The 22473-nt window shown below is 37.8% G+C and overlaps 1 protein-coding gene across 1 annotated transcript in view; it reads right to left on the reverse strand.

Moving 5' to 3' along the window:
* MSRB3 (methionine sulfoxide reductase B3) overlaps nt 1-22473 on the reverse strand; it is a 133263-nt gene that overhangs the window by 76745 nt on the left and 34045 nt on the right. The window contains exon 4 of the mRNA XM_077775225.1: nt 8196-8224. Coding sequence (XP_077631351.1) covers nt 8196-8224 — 29 coding nt within the window. The remainder of the gene's footprint in view (nt 1-8195; nt 8225-22473) is intronic.

Below are 22473 nucleotides of genomic sequence, written 5' to 3' on the forward strand. Positions count from 1 at the left end.
CCACACTGGGCTCTGTGCTGACAGCATAGAGCCTGCTGGGGATTCTCTCTGCCCCTCCCCCGCTCACACACAGAGGCATGCATGCTCTCTCTCTCAAAATAAATAAATAAAGTTAAAAAAAAAAAACTAAAATAACTACCCCATGATCTAATAAAAAGGACACAGTCCTTGCAAGTTGGAGATCTGAAGTCCAATCCCAGATTGGCCACTCACTGACTATGTGGCCTTAAGTCTTTTAACCTTTCTGTGTTTCAACTCCTTCACTGATAAAAATCCCTGTGTATCTTGCTGAGAGTTTTGAGTCACAAACTTGGTAAGGTTTATTAAAAAGTACTATTTAAATGGTAAAGCATTATACAAATAAGTTCATTATCATATGCCTATTAATATTACATCCAAAGTTAGGTTACTAAATAATATGATTATAAAGAAGAAATTAGATCCATTTTAGAAATATAATATTTCTAACTCTACAAACATTTTTACCAAAGAATTTATCTAAATACAGGGTGTGCTAATGTCGTAGATTCCATTATGGGCTCCTATTCTTCTCCCCTTCCTATCTCTAAACCCTTTACCATGTGACTCAGCAGTTCTTCCCACCATAAGGAAGAGAGAATATTTACATCTGTATGATCAGTGAGTAGGAAGGGCAGAATTTTTGCCCTTTCCTTTGCTTTCAGCTTGGACATGTGACTTGCTTGGCCAATGGGATGTCGGCAGACCTGATGCAAACAAAGGCTTGAAATGTGCTTGCACAGTGAAGTTCGGCCTCTTTTCTTTTACCATCAATGACAATACCCGTGGGGCGGACCTGGACCCAACCTGTGACCAACCCATGTTATCCAACTCCCAACCAGCAACGATATTATTGTTGTTTTAAGTCACTGCTTTTCAAGGTGTCTTGTTACAATATATTATTGTGACATTGATAAGTGATAGGCTTGGTGATTATACAGAACACAGTATACTATATTTCTATGATCCTTCATTTAGAGGATCATCTTTGGGTTAGATAATATAATCCATAGCCATTAATTTTATCATTTATCCAACAATAATCAATGAGTACCAACTATTTGCCAATAAGTATTATAGACACTGGGCTAATCAGGGTTTGTAACTGTAGCTGCCATAATAAACAATGGCAAAACCTCAGTAGCTTATCACAACAAAAGTTTATTTCCTTCTTCATAAAGGCCAGTGAAGACGCTCAGGGGTGAAGGGCTCTCCTGAGTGGATCTCTTCCAAGCATGATTCAGGGATCCATACTCCTTCCATACTGTGATGCCAATCATGTTTAACATGTCCTCTGACATAACTTCAGAGAGGAGAGGTGGAATATACTGGATACTGAACCCCCTAACCCTGAAATGACACATACTCCACTGGGAGAATTAGTCATATGTGCCCACATTGGTAGAGAGGGATGGGAATTTGTCATCTCTCACTGAATAGCCACTTCCCAGTGACAATGCTACACTCTGAAAGTGGCAAGTAAATCTTTGGTAGCTAGTTAAGCATTTCTATTACAACTGAAGAACAGAACCAAAGACTCCCAGCCTCATGGAATTTTTGACCAACTATTCATACCAGATACCAAGGCTATAAAGGTGAATAAGACACAGTTCTGTCTTCAAAAACTCACAGACTTAGAGAGAAAGAAAAGATTCACACAAATAAGTATAGCAGAGCATAAATGCTATAATAAATCCAAGTACAAGGTCCAGAGATTGCTCAGAGGAAAGAATGATTAACTGCTGGGGAGGTGTTAAAGATGGCTTGATTTAATTGAGGGGTCAATGTTTGAGCTAAACCTTAAAACATAATGGCTCAGAGCCACTTTCGTTACAAAGCTATGGGATGACATTGAGGGCAAAAAGGAAGGGGAAAACATCTGTGTTTACAGGTGGTATAACAACTTCTTGCTTCACATACGAATTTGGAATAGCATAAGTTTCCTATTTGAAGGAGCCTTCATCTTTTTGGGCACTGCTTTGGAATAACATTCTCTACAGGAAGGCGAGTATAATACATGACCCAAGCAAGGTGGCCAGTGCTGGAAAACACATAGTACCTGAAGCTGAAAACAAGGGATGGTGATATCTAAAGAAGTAGAATTCACATTAAAAAATTTATATATATATACTGACAGAGTATCTCTCTTCCCAAAGTCCTTGTCAGATAAAAAGAAACCAAATAGATAATGATATAAGTCATGACTCAGACTGATCTAATCAATATGTATCACATCCTTTAAATTTCAGAGAATACAGTTTTTCTATCATCCACAGAAGAGTTACAAAAATTAAATACATATTAAGCCAAAACTACAACTTTAATAAGTACCGGGTAATAGACTTACTAAAAAATAGTAAGGCTACACTCTTTGACCACCAAGCAATGAAATCAAAAATTACAAACAAAAGTAGAAAATAGAATATATAAAAAAATTAAAACACTTTCCTAAATAATCACTGTGTCCAAAAGAAAGTCAAAACTGCAACTATTTAAAATACAACACAAAAAATATCTGGGACTCAGCTAAAGCTTTAATGAAGGAAATTTGTAGCTTTAAATGCTCTAATTCTAAATTAGAAGAAAAGAAAAAAGTAAGTATGTAACATACTGGTATACATGAAACCAAGAAAACCAACAGAGAAATAAGGAGAGTCTTCATTTAGATCTATCTGATGCAAAACCTCTACATTTAGCTGCTAGGCCTTGCAGCTTCCTGGTGTGTAAATCACTTTATAAAAGGAGATGAGTCTATGTGTCCTCTACTTGCTTCTACACAATCCAGTGAGACTGTTCTAACAAAGATGGCCTGATTTTTAAGGCAAGCCTTGATTAGGATGCAGTAAAAGAACACATGAAAAATTAAATAAAAGTGGAGAAGAGAACAGTATTTCCAAACATTTGTCATTGTTCTCTTGCAAATTACTCTCTTTTAATGATAATCAAATGTGAAACATCACTCCTTATTAAAAGCTATGGATAAATTACACACTAACCAGTAGCATTATTAGGCTGGTTTCTTACAAGTCAAAGTGGAAACCAAAGTGATATGGTTTGAATAAATTAAAGAAAGATAAGTATGTCAAAACCTAAACTATATTAGCTTATCTTTAAACATCAGGAGTCCTTTAATTTACCATCTGGATCTAAATTTAACCTTGTTAATCCTTTTCAGTTAAATATGCAAAGAAATCCATATGAATTTGCAAAACGGCCCATCTAGCTGTAAGATTCTGGGAGAGGATGAATTGTATCCACCCTTTCACAGCTATAACCTCAGTATCTGGGTATGGTATACAGCAGGTGTGATAAATGTAGGCTGAATGAATGAACAGATGAATAGACAATAGTTTCCTTATTTCTAATAATGAATGATGCCCAAAGACAGATTTCAATATTCTTATAGATTTATGTTGTAGTCCCTTGCTCTTCGTTGTTACAAGCCCTTCAAAAATAAGAAACTGAAAATAACAAAACTGATTTGAAGCAGCTGGAAAGTACTGTCAACATAATCTCACATCGATAAGGTCTGAAAATGTTTCCTTTTTCTCAAGAAAGCCTCACCATGTGATGCAGACTGTCTCATTTGCTCACAAGCTTTCAAACCCCTAGTTCTACTATATTCAAATTCCTCATTTCCCTTCAACCTAGTGACCACCATTAGCAGCCCCCTGGATTTTTCACTGCCCTTATGTTTTTGCCTCAAGCTTTAACTGATTATATTCTTTGATTTCCTTACCCTGTTGTAGAGTCCCTTTTAACTACAGATCTTAAAAGCGACACTAGCTGCTTTTTGTTCCTTGGGGTTTTGTTGTTTTTTTTTTTTTTTTCCTCTTCAGGATCATTATATTCTGTTGTGCCTCTTATTATCGTGTCTTTTAGGGTCTCCTAACCTTGTACACTCTTGGGCTTTATTTAATAGTGAGCTCCCTCCTCTACTCTCCACACTAAACCATGCTCATTAGGTTTCTTAATCCTCTATAATTTGCTTTCATGAAATCTTATACCTTTGAGTTGCTGTGTTCTCTGAGCCCATTTCCTTAGTACAGCTATTCCAAGCAACCCAGAATCAACAAGCACTAAACATAAGCTTATTCACTTTCTCAGCCAACATGACTCTACAGAAAAGAAAAAAAAACTTTGTTTTGAATGTTTATGGACCATGAAACTATACCATTTTAACTTGGTATTTCATTTTCTCATCCAAACATTGCCTGAAAGGTTAACACCACAGATTTAGACTCCGGGCAGTCCTTAACGTATAGTTATTAACTTATACGCTTCAGGTTCTTCTTGGTCAGAAAACTATCCTATTTTAACAGAACAGAAATAATAATACCCTGATGTTAGTGACTAGTAAATTCCAACTATATGTTTGCCTTATACCCAGGATTCAGGAGAAGAGAAAAACATCTTTTTTCAGTTATTCTCCAAGAGCTCAGCTTTTCCAAATGGGTTGTTTTTAAAAGACATGTGCATGTTCCTGAAATATGACTATACACTCAACTCTGCTCTTTCCAGCAGCTCATCCTCTGCTTTCTCTCCAATTTTACTCATCACTCGCACCTTTGCCAATGGATATGTACAGAAGGACAAAGACAGCATATATTTTGTTTTTGTTTTTAACTTCTTTTGGTTAAATTTAAAAAAAAAAGACAACAATTTGGTGGTGAACTGAAAGAGTTAATGAAGTTTCCAAAGGTGCCTCGCTTATTCAAGCAAAGTTTACACTTCAGCCCTGTGCATGTTAAATTGTGATCCTCCCCATCCAGATGACAGAAAGCAAAGCCAGTAATTTCTTTATTTAATTGGTTTGCATCCACACACTGACCTCCAGGGCTCTGTTTACATAGCCTATCATGCAATATGCTCCACAGTTCCCTGCCTCTTTCCAAAGCATGTTTCTCCTGAGATTTGATATATAGCTTTCATGTTTAATCACTACATTAGACTCAATGCTCTGCTTCCTCCAGCATCAACTAACTTCCCTTCTTGGGAGGTGGGAGAAGAGCACAGCTTTTTGCTACTTCTGAGCATAAAAGGAAGTCTGTTTTACTCTATTAATAAAACCACCAGCTACACACGAATGCAGGCAAGCAACAGTAATACATCAACTAGGAAACCGTATTAAATTGGAAACCTTAAAACTGCGTTAGAAAGAAGGAAGCCTGATTGCTCTCAATTGGCAAAGTCAAAGGCTTGACATGATTGAGTTATAAACCAAGAAGAACAAACTTTAATCAGAATATAACTCAGTACATAGAGGACACAGCTAGAGGGCAGCTAAAGTGTTAATCAAATTAATCTCGAGGACAGAACATTCCTGGGGTTCTCGGATCAGAATTAACTCAGCGCCACTATCTTCTGGTTGAAGATTTTCTTAACCTCACCACAAAAAAAATATTTGAATCCTTTCAGTAACTCAAGACAATGACATGAAATGTATGTATTTTACTTTAAAATATTTCAACCAAAGAAAGAAAAATGAAATAAATGTAGCAAATTATTAACAATAGTAAAATCTAGATGATGGATATGTGGGTGTCCATTATACCATACTCTCTATTTTTATATACAGTTGAAATTTTTCATTATAAAATTCTTTGAATCTTTAAAAAACACAGGTTGTTTGTGGATGCTTTTGTAGAAAAAAGCTGATATAATTTTGATGAGAAAAAATTCAAATCTCTCTAGGCTGATCATTCAACTGACATTCTGCCACCCCCAGCACCCCATGTGCTGACAGTGAAAACTTCCCTTCCCTCCTCATGAACCTCACTCCACAGTCAGAAACTCAGTTACACAAATTATAAATGTGCAGTACACCCTGCATAAGTTGGGTTCCTCACTGGGGAGGGGAGGTATAGACACATGTATATACATGTAACATTTGACTTTGAAATCCTTTCCTTTATGGCTAGTCATTGACCATACTATTTATTTTTTAAGTGTTTTTGTTTTGTTTTGTTTTGCCTTGGTAAGATTGGCATCTTCCTTCATTTACAAAATGAGTGTGTCAGGACCACTCTTACAGCTGTATACAACATAAAGCAGAGCTAGGTCACTTTCTGTATCTGATGAACAATAGAGAATCTGAACCTATTAAAGTCATGCATTTAATTGTTCCAATATGCTATCTTATTTCTAACCAAAATTTGCATGAAGGAGCATGCCAAAGAATACAGCTCTAGCTTCCTTTGCCATGATTCCCTCATTTGATACTAAGCTAAAAGAGCTTATAAGAAAACATAATTACCTGTTTCTTAATTTGAAACCATCTGAATTCTTTCCATAACATATTTAAATTCAAAATTAAAAGAATAAATAAACTTTTAATCAGTATTTCCCATAAGAGTTTTCAGAGTACAGAACTTTGTAGTTTTCAAAGACATGCAGATGTTGTCTGTGATAAACCTTTTTTTAAAAATTAGGAGTTGGAAAAAATAAGAATCATGAACAAAATCTTTGGTCACAAGAGTGATAGATGTGTGCCTGTCCAGATGTTATAACTATCACTATAGGAATTTAGCAGCATACTTTAATTTGGATTTGAAAATTCAACATAAATTTTCTGACTTTGACAATAGCTGCCTAATATTTCAACTTTGTACACTACGTCCAGGTTTTACCTTCAAAACGAACATAGTGGACTTTTTCATTTTTGAGAACTGAGTTTCAGATCCTGTACCCTAAAATCAGTTTCTGACTTGATGCCCAGGGTATTAAATCAGATCACATCAAAGGAGGCCCTTAATATAACACTTGGTGACTGACTGACAATGATAAAAAGACATCGCACTTTCAGGTTAAAATTCAGTCTCTATCAATTCTATTCATTTATTTTTTTATTATACTTAAAGATTTTAATATTTAAAAAATGACAAAGACTTTTCACCTTATTTTGAGTCACCTCCTATGAATCAATAAAAAGTCAAATCTCTGGTATAGTGCCACCATGCCTTGAGTCTCCATGTAGTCAATACTGTAAACTGGAAATGCTGACCTTATGCTATCGTTGTCAGATGTGACACAGAAGCCCAGGTACACAAAGAATGGAAAGATTTCTGGTGAAACTGTTAACTCAAATGTACCAACTTCCTATTAAAGAGTTTCACCAAGTTGGAGACGTTCATAAAGGTATACAATAAAAGAAAGACAAAGCTTTTACAGAAAAAGAGCAGGTTGGCTCCTTAACACCACTACCAAAAAGAATACGTAGTCCTTAGTTCCTCTGTGAGCATAATAAACAAAACCTTTTTTTAAAAAGTTAAAACATAATGAATTCAAACCCGAGTCAGAATGTTACTTTTGAATTCAATAAATTCTATGTTTCTCTGAAAATTATTTTCTCCTGGAAAAATAAAAAATAATCAATGTTTATTCATCTATTAACAGTTCAGTAAAGGGCATAATTCCTTTGTAATGAATAAGAGGAAGTTTTTGCGCTTTAATTATAAATACCATTAGAAACTCTAGAGCACATAAATCTCAGAAAATGACATAAAGCCTCAGTCAAACCTAAGGATTATATGGCTACATCCATGCTTAATGAAAAGAAAACATCTAATGAGGCTGATATGCCACTGTTTGTAAGAATGTAAATTTTGTCTTGATAGATACAAAGTAATGGCTTAAGGTGACCTTAGTTTTCCATTACCCACCCCCACAACAAAATGAATTTTTTTTAAAAAACTTAACAAATCATAAAGAAATTTCCATTTCTATTGGCTAAAACTCTTTATAGTTTGCTGTATTAGTGCTTGCTTTCACAGCACATATACTATCGTTTGCTGGATTAAATGTATTTAATACCCACATCTGATGACAAGTCACTTGCACATAATCTTCAAATTATTCAGGACTGCTTTGCCTACTGTGAGAATAATATTGTATTCTGAACCATAAGTATGTACAACCCCCCACTTCTGCTCTTAAAATGAAACTCTGCAAATATAGAGCATTTAATGCTTATTGCAGAACTATCAAGAATCTCAAAGTGAACATCTCAAGATATGATCCCAAGCAGCCAATCGCTCTGCTTTGAGGTGGGGTTCATATTTTGAAAAGAGGCTGGCTAGTCTGTTTAAAATCAAAATGGCTCTTGAGCTGATGAGTTGCTCCTCAGAGAATAATGTAAATAAAAAATACTCAGAATAACATTACTAATGTAAACATACCTGAACCGGAGTCAAATTTGGTTTCTGACCTGCAAAAAGAAAGAAATGTTTTACAAGATAAAACTTGCATATTAAAGAACAACTGGTACTTTATGAGAGGGGATGTAATGGCTATAGATTTCAGTTCAATGGCCAACAAGGAAAATAGCTTTTTAAAATGCAAGTGCTTATCAATTTTAACTATTTTAAACGTATGCATTATCCTAGGTCCCCTGAACATGCACATAGCTGCAGAGACAGCACAGTATGAAAAAGATACTAACTTTTTAACTTGTTTTAAGAGGACAAATTGTGTTTTAAAAAAAAGAGAGGCAGATTAACTTGTTTCTGTAATATAATAAAAGCAATAAAAACCTTCAAATTTAAATTTATCCTCTTTACTTATTATTAAAGATTTCCAATTATTCAACACCAAGTAATTTTTCACTAAGTTCTTCACTGAGTAAATGAACCTGGTAACCCCATACATTTAATAAGAGGGAGAAAAAAAACTGAGCCCTTGTGGGAACATTATGTTTCAGATATAGGTTAATACTGGTTGTAAATTCAGAAGCCTTTGAAGCTCTCGGTTCGGCTGTGGGAAAACTTCTGTTGGGTAATTACTCCCAAGATGCTGCTGATGTGCTGTCAAGCAGAATTAACCCTATGACTAGGGCTGTCTACACAAGCTACTATAAGACAGCATTGTCTATACCTAGCTCTCAAACCAATTAGTGGGCATGCTCCAGTCGGATTTATATCACACATTAACAATCAATAGTATATATGTTCACAGCTGCGACAGCAAGATACAAGAACCCACCAGCGGGAGTCCTGTTAAGGGATGTTACATTGACAGAGATTTTTTTTTTTTCTCCTGGGGAAATGTAGTTAACTAAGTGGGAAAGGAGATTTCTTTGAAATTATGCCAGGGTACCAAAGCACTTTTGGAAGCGGTGGCTTTCTCTACCTAAATTAGTTTCAAGAGAAGTCATCAAAGGGGAGAGCGGGAGAGGACTAAGCACAAAGCAGCTTTCTTTGTCATAAAAATCCATTTTCTCAAGTATTCGCAAGTAAGGTTTCACCTGACGCTTGGAGTCAATCATCGTAAAAACAAAAAAGTGTTGTTGCAGCCGTGGTTGTCCCTAACCAGCAGTGCGATCCAGGTCCACTCTCCCAAGCCCTGGCCTGACCACATTCCTCATCTCAATCCTGCCCTTAGATGGTCCCGACCGCTATTTCGGGTACAAACCATTTTTGCTTTTTGTCCTCTCTCCTGTTCTGGAAAACCTTGCCTCACGCCCTCTTCTTTGTTCCCAGCATCCTAGCGCACAACTGTAAAGGGCACTGGCCCCGCGCCCTCCTGGTCCCCTTGCCCATCGTACCCACTACACCTTCCTAACCTCTGCAGCCACGGTGCTTACTGGCACCTGCTGCTTGTACCCAACAATGGTCTGTTGAGGGGAACTTCCACCAACACACACACACACACACACACACACACACACACTCACCCTTCTCACCTAGATAGGAGGTGTTTTTCTTTCTGTCTGAGCTTTTCTCCATTTATGTGCTAAAATGCATCTCTCATCTGCCCTGAAACCAGGCTGGATGAATGACTCCTTCTCTCTGCTGTATCTTTCTTCTTCTTCTTCTTTTTTTTTTTTTAAGTTTATTGATTTATTTCGAGAGAAAGAGCGAGCAAGAACAGGGAAGGGGCAGAGAGAGGGGAAGAGAGAGAATCCCAAGCAGGCTCTGTGCTGTCAACGCAGAGCCCCATGCAGGGCTCGAACTTATGAACTGTGAGAGCGTGACCTGAGCCAAGATCTAGAGTCTGACACTTAAAATGGGCCAAGCCACCCAGACACCCTTCTCTTATATTTTCAATATGGAGGTTTCTGCAAGTTCCTCCTCCCTTCTGAAGAGGAGTGCTCAGGAATTAAATAAATATCCTCCTTCAAGTAGGTGCCCTATTCTTGTTATTTGCTTTCTTCTTGTGCTTACAATCAAGTCTATGGAAAGGATAAACTATATCCTATGCTGTATGTTTTCTTCTCCTGACCTCCCAACATATTCACTGTCTTAGCCACCATGATCTGTCCTTGCTAAGGTTTATCAGTGGCTTCTTATTGCTAAACCAAAAGCCTTCTTATCATCCCTATTTTACTAAACCTCTCTTCAATTAACAAGCAATATTACCTGAATGTTGCACTGGGACCTCAAATCACCTATGTACTAAGCTTAATTCAATTTATTTTCCCTCAAATATAATTCTCTGCTATATTCCCTATCAATGAAATTGGACATCATGATATTGTCCTAGTTTTCTTCTGTACCCCCAAGTATCAAATTAGTCACTAAGACCTGTTGATTTCACTACCTTCCCCTTCTCTCTGTTCTTACTCTTACCATATTTGGGCTTATCTGTGACTCAGGATCTCATAACCAGAAACCTCACCCACTCATCTAATCCGTCACCCCATCAGCTACCAGATGTTTCCAGACGTGAAAAAGGATACATGACTTGAACTGACAAATTGCAGGATCATGACCTGAGCCCAAATCAAGAGTTAAACGCCTAACCAACTGAGCTACCCAGGTGCCCCTGTTGTCCCCTTAAAGCATAGAAAATTTTCAGAAATTCCTACTTATAAGCCTAAGACTTCCCTTTACTCTAAAAGTAATTCATAGGCCTTCCTGACACCAGAGGCTAGTAAGAGTAGCAGTGAATATCTGTGCCCCTTCTTTCAGCTACAGAAACATAATATACTTCCTCTGCTTGGAACACCCCTCTTTCCCCTTAGTATCCTTTAACCCCTCTTCCTACTTAAATTCGAAAGCCCTTTCCACATGTTAGCTTAATTATCAATTCTTTGAAGAAGAGTGGCCAGACTACATTAAATTCCTTTCGTTTATACCTGTATAAACACCAATTGCTCCTTCTTTGCACTCATCAGAGCTATAATTCTACACTCATCCATGAGATTATCTGACCATATTAAAAGAGTTCAACAATTATGGCAGACACTATTTGTTCACCATCTAACAGCCAGTCTTCCTTTTCCCTTAAAACAGAATTTCGGTTTTTGAAGAGTGCTAAAGATGCTTCCACCCCAGGAATAAATCATAATTAGGCTCTGCCAAATGTGGCAACTCTACTGTCCTTTGTCAGGGACTGGTTCCAGGACAGGCAGGTGACCCAGTTCTGAGCAGTGAGAGGTACAGGGAGGTCTTCCAAAACTTCTTGGAAAGGTTTTTCTCCATGAGAAGGACAGGGGTGATTTAGGGAGCAGGTCCTTTTCTCTCTCTCTTTCTCCCTCTCTGTTTCCTGCCTTTGAAGTTACTGTATAAGGATATGACACCTGGAACGAGACTGCTATCACAGTCTTATAGCCATGAGGGGAAGGCCAAGAGATCACAGAAATGCCAACACAGAACTTTGACATCATTCCAGTTCCAGAACTGCCTTTCTCTTCTAGAGTCCTTGTTGAGTTAGTCTGTCATTGTTAGGCCACTTTTACTTGGGTATTTCTGTTACTTCTCATATTCTGATATTGTTGCTAAAGCAATACCAGGTTATGATCTATCTACTTTTGTGTATAAAACATAGGCCTCTACGTTATAATTTGATGATAATGATGCTATAAATACAAAATACATAAAAATATACAGAAAGGAAAAAATAGATTTAAACTGACAAATATAGGGGCACCTGGGTGGCTCAGTCAGTTAAGCATTGAACTCTTGGTTTTGGCTCAGGACATGATCTCGCAGCTTCGTGGGTTCATGCCCCACATCAGGCTCTATGCTGACAGTGCAGAGCCTGTGTGGGATTCTCCCTCTCTCCTCTCTCTCTCTCCCTCCCCAACTCACACTATCTCTGTCTCTCTCAAAATAAATAAATAAACTTTAAAATAACTGAAGGAACTGGAAATATTTTAGAGGGAAGGAAGACTAATGCAAAATAATATAAATGATCTATTTACACAACATAGAGAAGAAATCTTATTTGTCCTTTAAAGACAAATGAAACATTTTCTAACTAACTAGTTACAAAATGCACTTGACAGCATATTGCAAGAGGAATCAAGAGACCTGGAATCTAGTTCAGAAACTAGCACAAGTTATTTAACTTGTGAGCTCCATTTTCCTCATTAGTAAAATGAGGCATTTGCAAGATATCAGTGTTGCTCCACACAAACTATTCCTTGGGGAGGTAGCTGTCTACAGTTTTCTGTAGTTTCCAAGAATAAAGAAAAGGAGATGGGAACAAAACAGAGGAAAAGTGAGTGTGAGGTGATAAAACTTTGCTTCTATAGAATTCAAGCCTACAGATGAATCAGACTGAAAGAACTGACAATTCTTAAGGCCATTTTTGGCACCCAGTTTCCACAACTGCTCCCCAGACCATATTGATAACTGCCTTCTTTAAATTCTAGGATCATTTCTGGTCTGTATCATTTACAGCACTTAATCATACATTTCTTTGAAAATAATTTGTTTCTGGTGTATATTTATAAATCTCGGGAGAATAAAACCTTTAAACTAAAGATACCTTAACTGTTGAAAATAAACTCAAAACACTAAAGAAAAACAGTATTAAAGAGACCAGAGTATACGTTCTTCATATTATGAACTGTCCTCCCCAAATTCTTATGTTGAAGTTCTAATCCCTGGTCATGTGACTGTATTTGAAAATAGAGGGGTTTTTTTGTTTTTGTTTTTTTTTTTACTTTTTTTAATGTTTTTATTTATTTCGGAGAGAGAGACAGCATGAACAGGGGAGGTTCAGAGAGAGAGGGAGACACAGGCTCCAGGCTCTGAGCTGGCTGTCAGCACAGGGCCCGATGCGGGGCTCGAACCCACCAACCGTGAGATCATGACCTGAGCCAAAGTCGGCCGCTTAACTGACTGAGCCACCCAGGCTACAGAAAATAGGGTTTTTAAAGAGGTAATTAAGTTAAAATGAAGTCATTCTAGTGGACCCTACTCCAGTATGACTGGTGTCCTACTGAGAAAAGAGAGTCAGGACATAGGCACACATGGAGGGAAGACCGGATAAAGACACAGAGGGAAGACAGCCACCCACAAGCAAAGAGGAGAAGGCTCAGGAGAAAGCGACTCTGCCGACGCCTTGATCTGGGACTTGCCGCCTGCAGAGCAGTGAGACAGTGCGTGTCGGCTGCTTCCGCCACCCAGTTGGCAGTCCTGTTATGGCGGCCCTAGCACACCTCTGTCCTTCGATTCTTCTTCAGCCAGATGTTTAGCAACCTCAAACCTCCAGTAAAAGCCAAAATCCCAGAAATTAGCTGGAAATAAAAATGTCCACAGCTCTTATACACTTTAACCCATTTTAGGTACAATATAATTTTGATTTCTCTATTCTTCCTCACTACTTTGAACCACTTTCGGCCAAAGTGCTTCACCTGCATTTTGAGTGCAAGGCAGCTGCTCCTGCAAGCTACCACAGACCACCAGTAGGCAGACCTACGACCCCGATCAATGGGCTCTTTGTCTCGTCATATCGCTGTGGGAGAAAGTTTCCAGTGGCTTTGCCTGGTTCTTTCACACTGGTGTTGTGTACAGACTTGGCACGTGCTCTCTGGGGGGTGAGGCAGACTTGGGAGGTGGTAAAATTTATTGCCCTACATCAGTTTTACACATAATATTTGTTTTCTTATTTTCCCTGGAAATTCTCATTTCTACTCTAGGCTGTAATCAGAGGTCGAACAATAGAAGTTGTGGCTGGCAGGTTAGTGCTAGACACAATAATTGGCAGATCCTAAAATGTTAGAGAGAGACAACAAAAGAAACTCAAACAAGGGCAATCCAAACTTGATGAGTGTAGAGGCGAAGACTTTACACACCTCAGGAGCCACCAAGGATGTCAATGGGAGATGAAAAGATAAAAGAATATCATCCTCTACACTTTCCAGAACTCTGTAGGAATTCCTTAAAGGGAGAAGCAGAGCCCTATGTACTTCATTAGGGCCTCAGTGCATCGCTGTTTTACACACGGTTTAATAACTAATACTAATAATGATAGCTATAAGTCATGAAAGTAACGTTTTAAGTATGCTATTTAGTAAGATACAGATGTATATTACTTAGGGGCGCCTGGTGGCTCAGTTGGTTAAGCATCTTACTTTGGTTCAGGTCATGATCTTGCAGTTGGTGAGTTTCAGCACTGCTTCGGGCTCTGTGCTAACAGCTCAGAGCCTAGAGCCTGCTTGGGAGGCTGTGTCTCCCTCTCTCTCTACCCTTCCCCCATTTGCACTCTCTTTCTCTCAAAAAATAAACAAACATAAAAAAATTAATAAAAAGTGTATATTACCTAGACAGCATTTTCTTTTTAAAATCATTAGTTAATACTTCTAAAGTTAAAATAGATGCTTTATTTTTTTTTTTTTTAAATTTATTTCTAAGAGAAAGAGAGAGAGAGACAGCGTGAGCAGGGGAGGGTCAGAGAGAGAGGGAGATACAGAATCTGAAGCAGGCTCCAGGCTCTGAGCTAGCTGTCAGCACAGAGCCTGACTCAGGGCTCGAACCCATGAACCATGAGATCATGACCTAAGCCGAAGTCAGATGCTCAACCAACTGAGCCACCCAGGCACCCCTAAAATAGATGCTTTAGTTGTCTAAAGAATATGTTTACAAAGCCCTTCATTTCCCAGATATCGCTATACAGAAACAGAAGAAGCAACACAAAATTAGGAATAGAAAACCATAAATTAAAAATAAAGAGACCATGGAGAAAAGATCTAGTTGCCAGTCTTAAGTATACTTCTGTTTCTACAAAGCACTAAAAAAGTCATTTAGATTAAAACATCAGTTGTGTTTTCATTTGCAAAGTAAAGATAATCGTATCTGCTACTCTATACAGTTCTTCTTTAGAACAAAATGAACAATGGCTGAAGCACAGAAAAATGCTATAGGAATAAATTTCCCTTGAGAATTTTAGGATTACACAATTCAATAATTAAATTGAATATAGGAACTAATTTCCATGAGAATCTTGAATTCATTCATTATTTCATTTGCATTTCTCATTGGAACCATTAAAACTCAGCCTAAGGCAAACTTTCAAGGGCAAAATGGATGAAAAAGTCATTGATTCCTTTTCCCATTCATCCATTAAACAAATGAATTGAGCACTGACTGTGTACAGGTACTGCTCTAGGCTCTGGGATACAGCAAAGACTAAGTCAGACAAGGTTCTGCTCTCATGGAGCGCACAGTCTGGTAAAGAGAGTCAGATAACAAACAACCACACAAATAAGATTATTTCAGATAAAGGCTGAAATAGAGTGCCTTCCATTATAAACTCTAGAGTATTCTGGGATAGAAAGTTGCTGAGGTGGGAGGGATGGGGGAAGGGGACCTATTTTAAATAAACGGTTAGAGATACTCTTTAGGAGGCTATGACATTTCAGTTGACACCAAAGAATGAGAAAGAGCCCACATTCAATGTGGATGCAAAACAGAATTTTGGTGCAGATTCCCAAGGAAAAGGGCAAATGCAAGAACCCAAGATTGGCATGAAGAGGAAAGAAGAGGAGCAGGAGGGGGACAGAAAAGAGGGAGGGGGGAAGAAGGGGCAAATAAAGGCCAATGTACCTGTAAAGAAGTGAATGAAAGAGAGAACGGCAACAGATGAAATCAGAAAAGCCATTGCAAGGAGCTGTGATTTTTAAGGATAAATCATCAGAGTTTTTAAAGAATGAATTATAATCGAATTACAATTATTTAAATTTTCACTCTGCTCTGTGAAAAAATCAACTACACTGGGACAACCACCAAAACAGACAGCCCACCTGGCACCTCACCGTGGTGGTGGTGGTGGTGGTGATGCTGTTTTAAGTAGGCTTCATGCCCCAGTGCAGAGCCCAACACAGGGTTGAATTCACAAGCACAAGATCAAAAACTTAACCGAGGTCAAGAGCTGGATGCTTAATGGACTATGCCACCCAGGCACCCCCAGATCTTAGTTTTTAACACCATTCTCTAATAAAAGGAGACAGAGCTCCTTGGAGAAATGGTTGATTCTACAACTGGGGTAGGAAATATACAAGACAAGCCTGGATTCTCAAGTAGTGCTATAAAGCAAAGAAGGGCTCAAAAACAAAACAAACAAACAAACAAACAAAAACTCTACATTGATGGAGATATGTCAAAGGGACACAGAAGCCAACTAAAAGAGCTCCTAATAGCCAAAGCTGGAACAGTCTGAACAATAAAATAAAGCAGTATTGGATTATAAGCCAAAGTATAAACTAAATATCCATATGTTCACATTGATATAGATAAATGATTAATTAAATAAATGAGACAAAAGACACACATTTCTCTTTGCAGAAGAATTCCAAATAATATATGTAGCTACTCTGCCCTCAAGATGAGGAACATAATTCCCCACTCCTTAAGTGTGGACTATGCATAGTGATTTCCTTCCAAACAGTACGAGATGGGGAAAACAGTAACTTTGCAGTGGGGAAAGCTAACAGACACTGTCTCAGCCATGTGACCAAGGTCAATATTAGGTGTGATATCATGTTGATGGTATATGCCCTTGAGATGATGTGATTAAAATGGCACTTTATCTCTGTGATCTTCCTCACCAAAACCCACAATCTCAGTGTAACCATGAGAAAAACATCAGACAAATTCCAATAGAGGGGCATCCCTCAAAATACCTGACCAATATTCCTCCAAACTTTAAAAGTCATTAAAAATAAGGAAAGTCTGAGAAACTGTCATAGTCAAAAAAAATCTGAGGACACATGATGAGTAAATATAATGTGGTTCCCTGGATAAGATCCTGGAACAGAAAAAGGACATTAAATATAAACGAAGGAAATCTGAATACAGTATGGACTTTAGTTAATAAAAAATGTATCAATATTAGTTCATAAAACAAATATGCTCTACAAATGGAAGATATTAATAATAGGAGAAACTGGGTAAGAAAGTATATGGGGTCTCTCTGTACAATCTCTTCAATTTTTCTGCAAACCCAAAACTGTTCAAAAAAATAAAATCTATTAAGAAAGGTAAGCCACAGCAGAAAGACCATCAGAGAAGTGCAGGTGACAGATGATAAAGATAATGGTGAAGCAGTGAATATGGTGAGGACTCAGAATCAAAATATATTCACAGTGCACAGTGCAAAATGTGTTGGTAGATTAGACATGGAAGGTGAAGGAAAGAAGAATTAAGGATGACTCTTGAAATTTTTGCTCAAGTAACTAGGTAGATAATGAAAAGGACCTTTATTGAGTTTATGGGGGGAAACAAGAAAAGAGTAGGCTGCTTCTGAATCATTTGTCACTTCTATTTGTTGCTAATTCCTGATTTACTCTTGTGACTCTTGTGAAACTCAATAAAGTTTCAAGCTCTATGGTCCCTCACAGGATCTCAGATTACCATATATTTTTTTAATCATTAAGACACAAAAAGCCTAGTTTCTAATAAAATAGTGTGTAACTGCCTTGAAAAAAAGAGCTGGTATAAAATGTTCCTGGACCTAACTTTGAAATAAAAAATGGTACTAAACCATTGGTTATCCAAGTAAATGAATCTGGAAGATATCGGATGTTCTGAATTATATCAAGCTTTTACAAAGTACAGATCGAAGACTTTGGAAATCTATACTTTTCAGTTCTCCAGATGATGCTAAGAACCACTGACCTGGACAGCATTCCTTTAAAGCAAAGAAAGCTTCTATTTAAAATAACAGAGCATCTCACTTTTCTTCTTGTTTCAATTTATTTATATTAGTAATTTCCAAAGTAACTTTTTGCCCAATAAGGAAGTAAAAAATTTCCCAGGGCTTTTGTGTAAACTTTCACATTCACAAATTGTTACACATCACCATTATACAGTTATCTTTGTGGGAGCAATGAACTAAGCACCAAACAAGTGAAAAATCTGTCAGAAAAGATCCCCAGGCAAATTAATGATAATAACAATAATAATAATAATACATTTTTTGCTACTTTCTTGGTGAACTTACTAAAAAATATTTGATTTCATAGCTAGTGTTTCTGCCCACATGAATCAAATGATAAATCCTTAGATTCCAAGAATTACTCAGACTGGGCCAGCAAATCACCTAAAAAGATTCATCACCAAGGTGATGTGTCCTATACAGTCAGTAAATTTACACTCCATTACACATCCAAGGAAAAAATAATACGAAAGACAAACATTCAATATCAAAAAGCCTTCCCTCAAAGCTGGAGACTGTGAAAAGGAGTTCACAGAAGATGCGAACATTCATGAAGTCATAGTCAAGAGCATTTATGGAGTGCTCACTATGTGCAAAGCACTTGATGTGAAGGAAGAAGTCTTGTTTAAAGTGGCCATAATTCAGCCCATAAAGCCCTTTTTAGTTTAAGATCAACAATTTGAACCTCAATCAGAAGCAAATGGGTAGCTGGTTCATACCAGAGGATGCAGGTGTAATTTGGCCAGTGCTACTCAGTTTCTTAAGTTGAATGGGCCTTTGCAGTTTGTGTAAATTCCACTTCTGGGTGGTCCTCCAGAGCAATCTCAAAGAGGGCACACCACAGAGGTACTGGAGTTAATTTATGCTCATGCAGACTATGAGTCATGCAACTGCCATTAACACTATATACTTGTGAGTACATAGACGTAAAATGTGAAAATCTCCAGCAGCATAAAGCCAACTTCCCTAAGAGCAGAAAAACTTCAAGTAGGATGAGCACTGAAAACTCTCTCAAGGCGCTAATGAAAAAGTGTAGTTTGTTCCAAGTGCAATGCAAGATACCAGAGAAAATATAAATAGAAGGATTCATGGGTTACATCCAGCTAATTCAGGATTATGAAATAGAGTAATGACGTACTGTAACAAATACAGTGATCTGCTTTGACTGTGAGTCTCCTTTCCTCTGTCTACTCACTGGTGGTGTGACACAGTAAAGCCTTCAAATAGTAGAAGCTACCGCGACACTAACAGGGCTGCCCTGTGTTGAACTCCTACTCTACAGCAAGCATACTTTAACACATACAGGTCAAAAAAAATCTAGACAATCCAAAAAACTGAATATTAAACACTTCTCTCACAGATGGACAATCACTAATCTAAAAGAATTCTGTTGGATGGCTCAGTCGGTTAAGCGTCCGATTTTGGCTCAGGTCATGAACTCGTGGTTCATGGGTTCCAGCCCTGAGCCAGGCTATGTGCCAACAACTCAGAGCCTGGAGCCTGCTTTGGATTCTGTGCCCTTCCTTTCTGTTCCTCCGCAATTCACACTGTTTGTCTCTCTAAAAAATAAAGATTTTTGGGGGCACCTGGGTGGCTCAGTTGGTTAAGCGTCCAACTTCGGCTCAGGTCATGATCTCACGGTTGGTGGGTTCGAGCCCCGCGTCGGGCTCTGTGCTGACTACCAGCTCAGAGCCTGGAGCCTGTTTCAGATTCTGTATCTCCCTCTCTCTCTGATCCTCCCCTGCTCACACTGTCTCTCTCTCTCTCTCTCAGAAATAAATAAAACATTTAAAAATTTTGTTTTAAATTTAAAAAAATAAAGATTTTTTTAAAGTAAAAAAAGAAAAAAAAAAGAATTCCTTTTACCTATCTCCCAAAAGGAGAAAAATTAATCTTCTGTTTTAAAGTTTACTCTATCTGGTCTTTAAATCTCTTTCCCTCATTTCTAATACCTTAAATATGTCCTTCTTTATGCCTTTCTTCAGTGTATCAAAAACATAAGATAAAATTTTCCCTTGAGTTGGCTTTCCCTCCAGTTATAAGGGGTTAGCCTTACCATTCCTACCTTAACTATAATGATGTGACCATGATGACTATGTTTTCTGGAATCATTCCAATTTCAAATATTTTACATTATCTCTGCTTCGGTTTGTGGTTTGAAACCATGAGATTGTACCCAAAAATCTTCACAATCTTTACTCTCACTACTACTTTTAATGAAATTGTTATCTCACAACTGCCAAACCCAATGACTGGCTCTTAGTCTTCTGAGTCTCTGTAGCATTTCATAGCCTAGGTTCATCCCTTCTGTGATTTGTCTATACTTTGCTCTACATACTAAACTTAAACATATTCTTTATCTACTGTGTCATATCCTCATGTGTGTCATTGGTAACATCAGCTGCACAGTATATCCCTAGATTAAGATTCTGAAGTCAGACATTTTTGAAAATGCTACATAGAACAATCAACTTCCGGAGCTCTACAGTGAACATGAGTGAATGGTGCACTCCTTGCTTTTTACGATGAAGCAACTATGCAATTCATCTTAACTCCATGTTTCCCAAAAAGCAATCCTGTGTATTCAGAGTGCACAGAACCCTCTTTTTTTTTTTTTCATGGAACACATATTAACATGTCACAGCTAATCTTTTGCAGGAGGAGTATTCTGATCGAACAAATATTCACTAGAACATGCTGTGGGGAATACTGATGCACCTGAAATTTTAGGTTACAACCTGGAATCTATCAGACCTCCAAAGCTAATTAATCATCTTTTTCCCCAAGCCACAATTAAAACAGCAAGTTAATCTTTTGTAACAGCTTTTTCTGAACAGAAGGTTGAGAAATCTTTGCAGCTCTTACTATCTGTAGTGTTCGTTTTCTGTAGGGCTGTTACCTCCCTTTCATGGCTATTGACATCACCCTAAGGCAAAAACTTCTTAAATCTCATCTAGATTCAGGTAGCCAAGCATAAGAATTAGAGGAGAGCTTTAAAAAACAAACAGACTTTGGGCTCCACCATAGTCTTGCTAAATCAGAATTTGGAGGGGGACAGGCTTGGAATTTGTGATTCTAACAGAATAACAAACTATAGACCACCAAGGCTCCATGCCTCCATGCCTTCTTTCTTCCCCTTGAACTGAGCATTTTCAGTTCTCTTCCATCATCAGTTCAAGTGGTACAGTTTTGAGATTCCTAACCGTCAGTTGCCCTTCCCTGCATGTGGTCCATTCGGTCCATAAGCTTTTTAGGTGAAGGTCTTATACTGAACCACAGCGCACAGCACTCCAGAAAGAGGCTAGGCAATTTGTGAAAGGTAAGGCTATCTATTGTCTCCTGGGTTTAGACTGGATAAGCAAAATCAGTGTCCTCCTTATCCCACCCCTGCAGCAAATCACTACTCATTGTCATCAACACCAGTCTGCAGCAACAACTAGACAGTGATCGCCCAGCAAACAGACAAACTTTCCAGAAGCTTAAAGCATTACTTACTAACTGACCTTCTAATCTCTGTTCTAAGTAAGTGGCATGCTTCCTGTTCTCTAATGAACTTTCATTGTGAAAGCTGCAATGTACACCAATCCTTAAAATGCTTTAGTATCAATGCTCCACATTTATAGTGTTTTTTACACTTACAATACACTTCAACATTGTTTACTTAATCCTCTCAAATTTTTCATGACAAAGGTATTATCTTCATTCTGCAAATGAGGAAATTAAGGCTCACAGAGGTTAAGTAGTTTATTTAAAGTCGCACACAGGAAGTGGGGAAAACTGTGACTTTAACATCACATGTCTTACACCTTTATCGTAGCTTGCTCCACTTTAAAATGCAAGTATAGTCACTTGGCAATCTTTAGAAAATTAGCACCAATTAACACTAGAGGTGATAGCTACCTGATGGTGAATTACTCAACAGAAAGAATAATCAGCTAGAATACAGGGAGGCATTACAACAAAATATAGGAGCTAAGTACTGCTGCCTCAAGGGACAGCCCATCTCTTATCGCCAGTGTTCCCTTGAGTAAATTGCACACCTTTTGTGAGCTTTGACTTTCTGTTGAAGTTAGGAAGAATAAAGGAGATAATTTTCTTTAGAGTGCTTAGCATAATGCCTGGTACATGGTAAGTCCTCAATCAAAGGTTGCTTTTTTTTTTTAATCCCAATTCAAACACAAGAGTTCATGAATATAAGCCTGAAGATAAGTAAAAGTCTTCTGAAATTGGTATCCTATCCTTCATCAGTTACCTCCAGGTGTCTGGGAATAAGACCAGGTGAGGACTATAGGCAGATGGAAGAGAGTTATGAAGAGGGAGAAAACCTGGAATGATGTTTGAAGTGTAGACCAAAAGAAGGTTAGTAAATAGAAGGTTTGAGCAAAGTTTAAGAACATAGTGGTCACCTTTCCTAGAATAGTATCATTATTACCAGTCATTTAAGGATAAAAGAGAAGGCAGCGGGTAAAGTATCTACTTGGGTTGTGAGTAAATTATTAAATGGACAAGATGAATTGGGGCTCTTGAAAATAAATATGGAATTACATTCTATTTCATTCTTTCCAAGTATCA

This window comes from Crocuta crocuta, unplaced genomic scaffold (assembly GCF_008692635.1).
Source record: "Crocuta crocuta isolate KB4526 unplaced genomic scaffold, BGI_CrCroc_1.0 scaffold97, whole genome shotgun sequence".
NCBI classification, from domain to species: domain Eukaryota; kingdom Metazoa; phylum Chordata; class Mammalia; order Carnivora; family Hyaenidae; genus Crocuta; species Crocuta crocuta.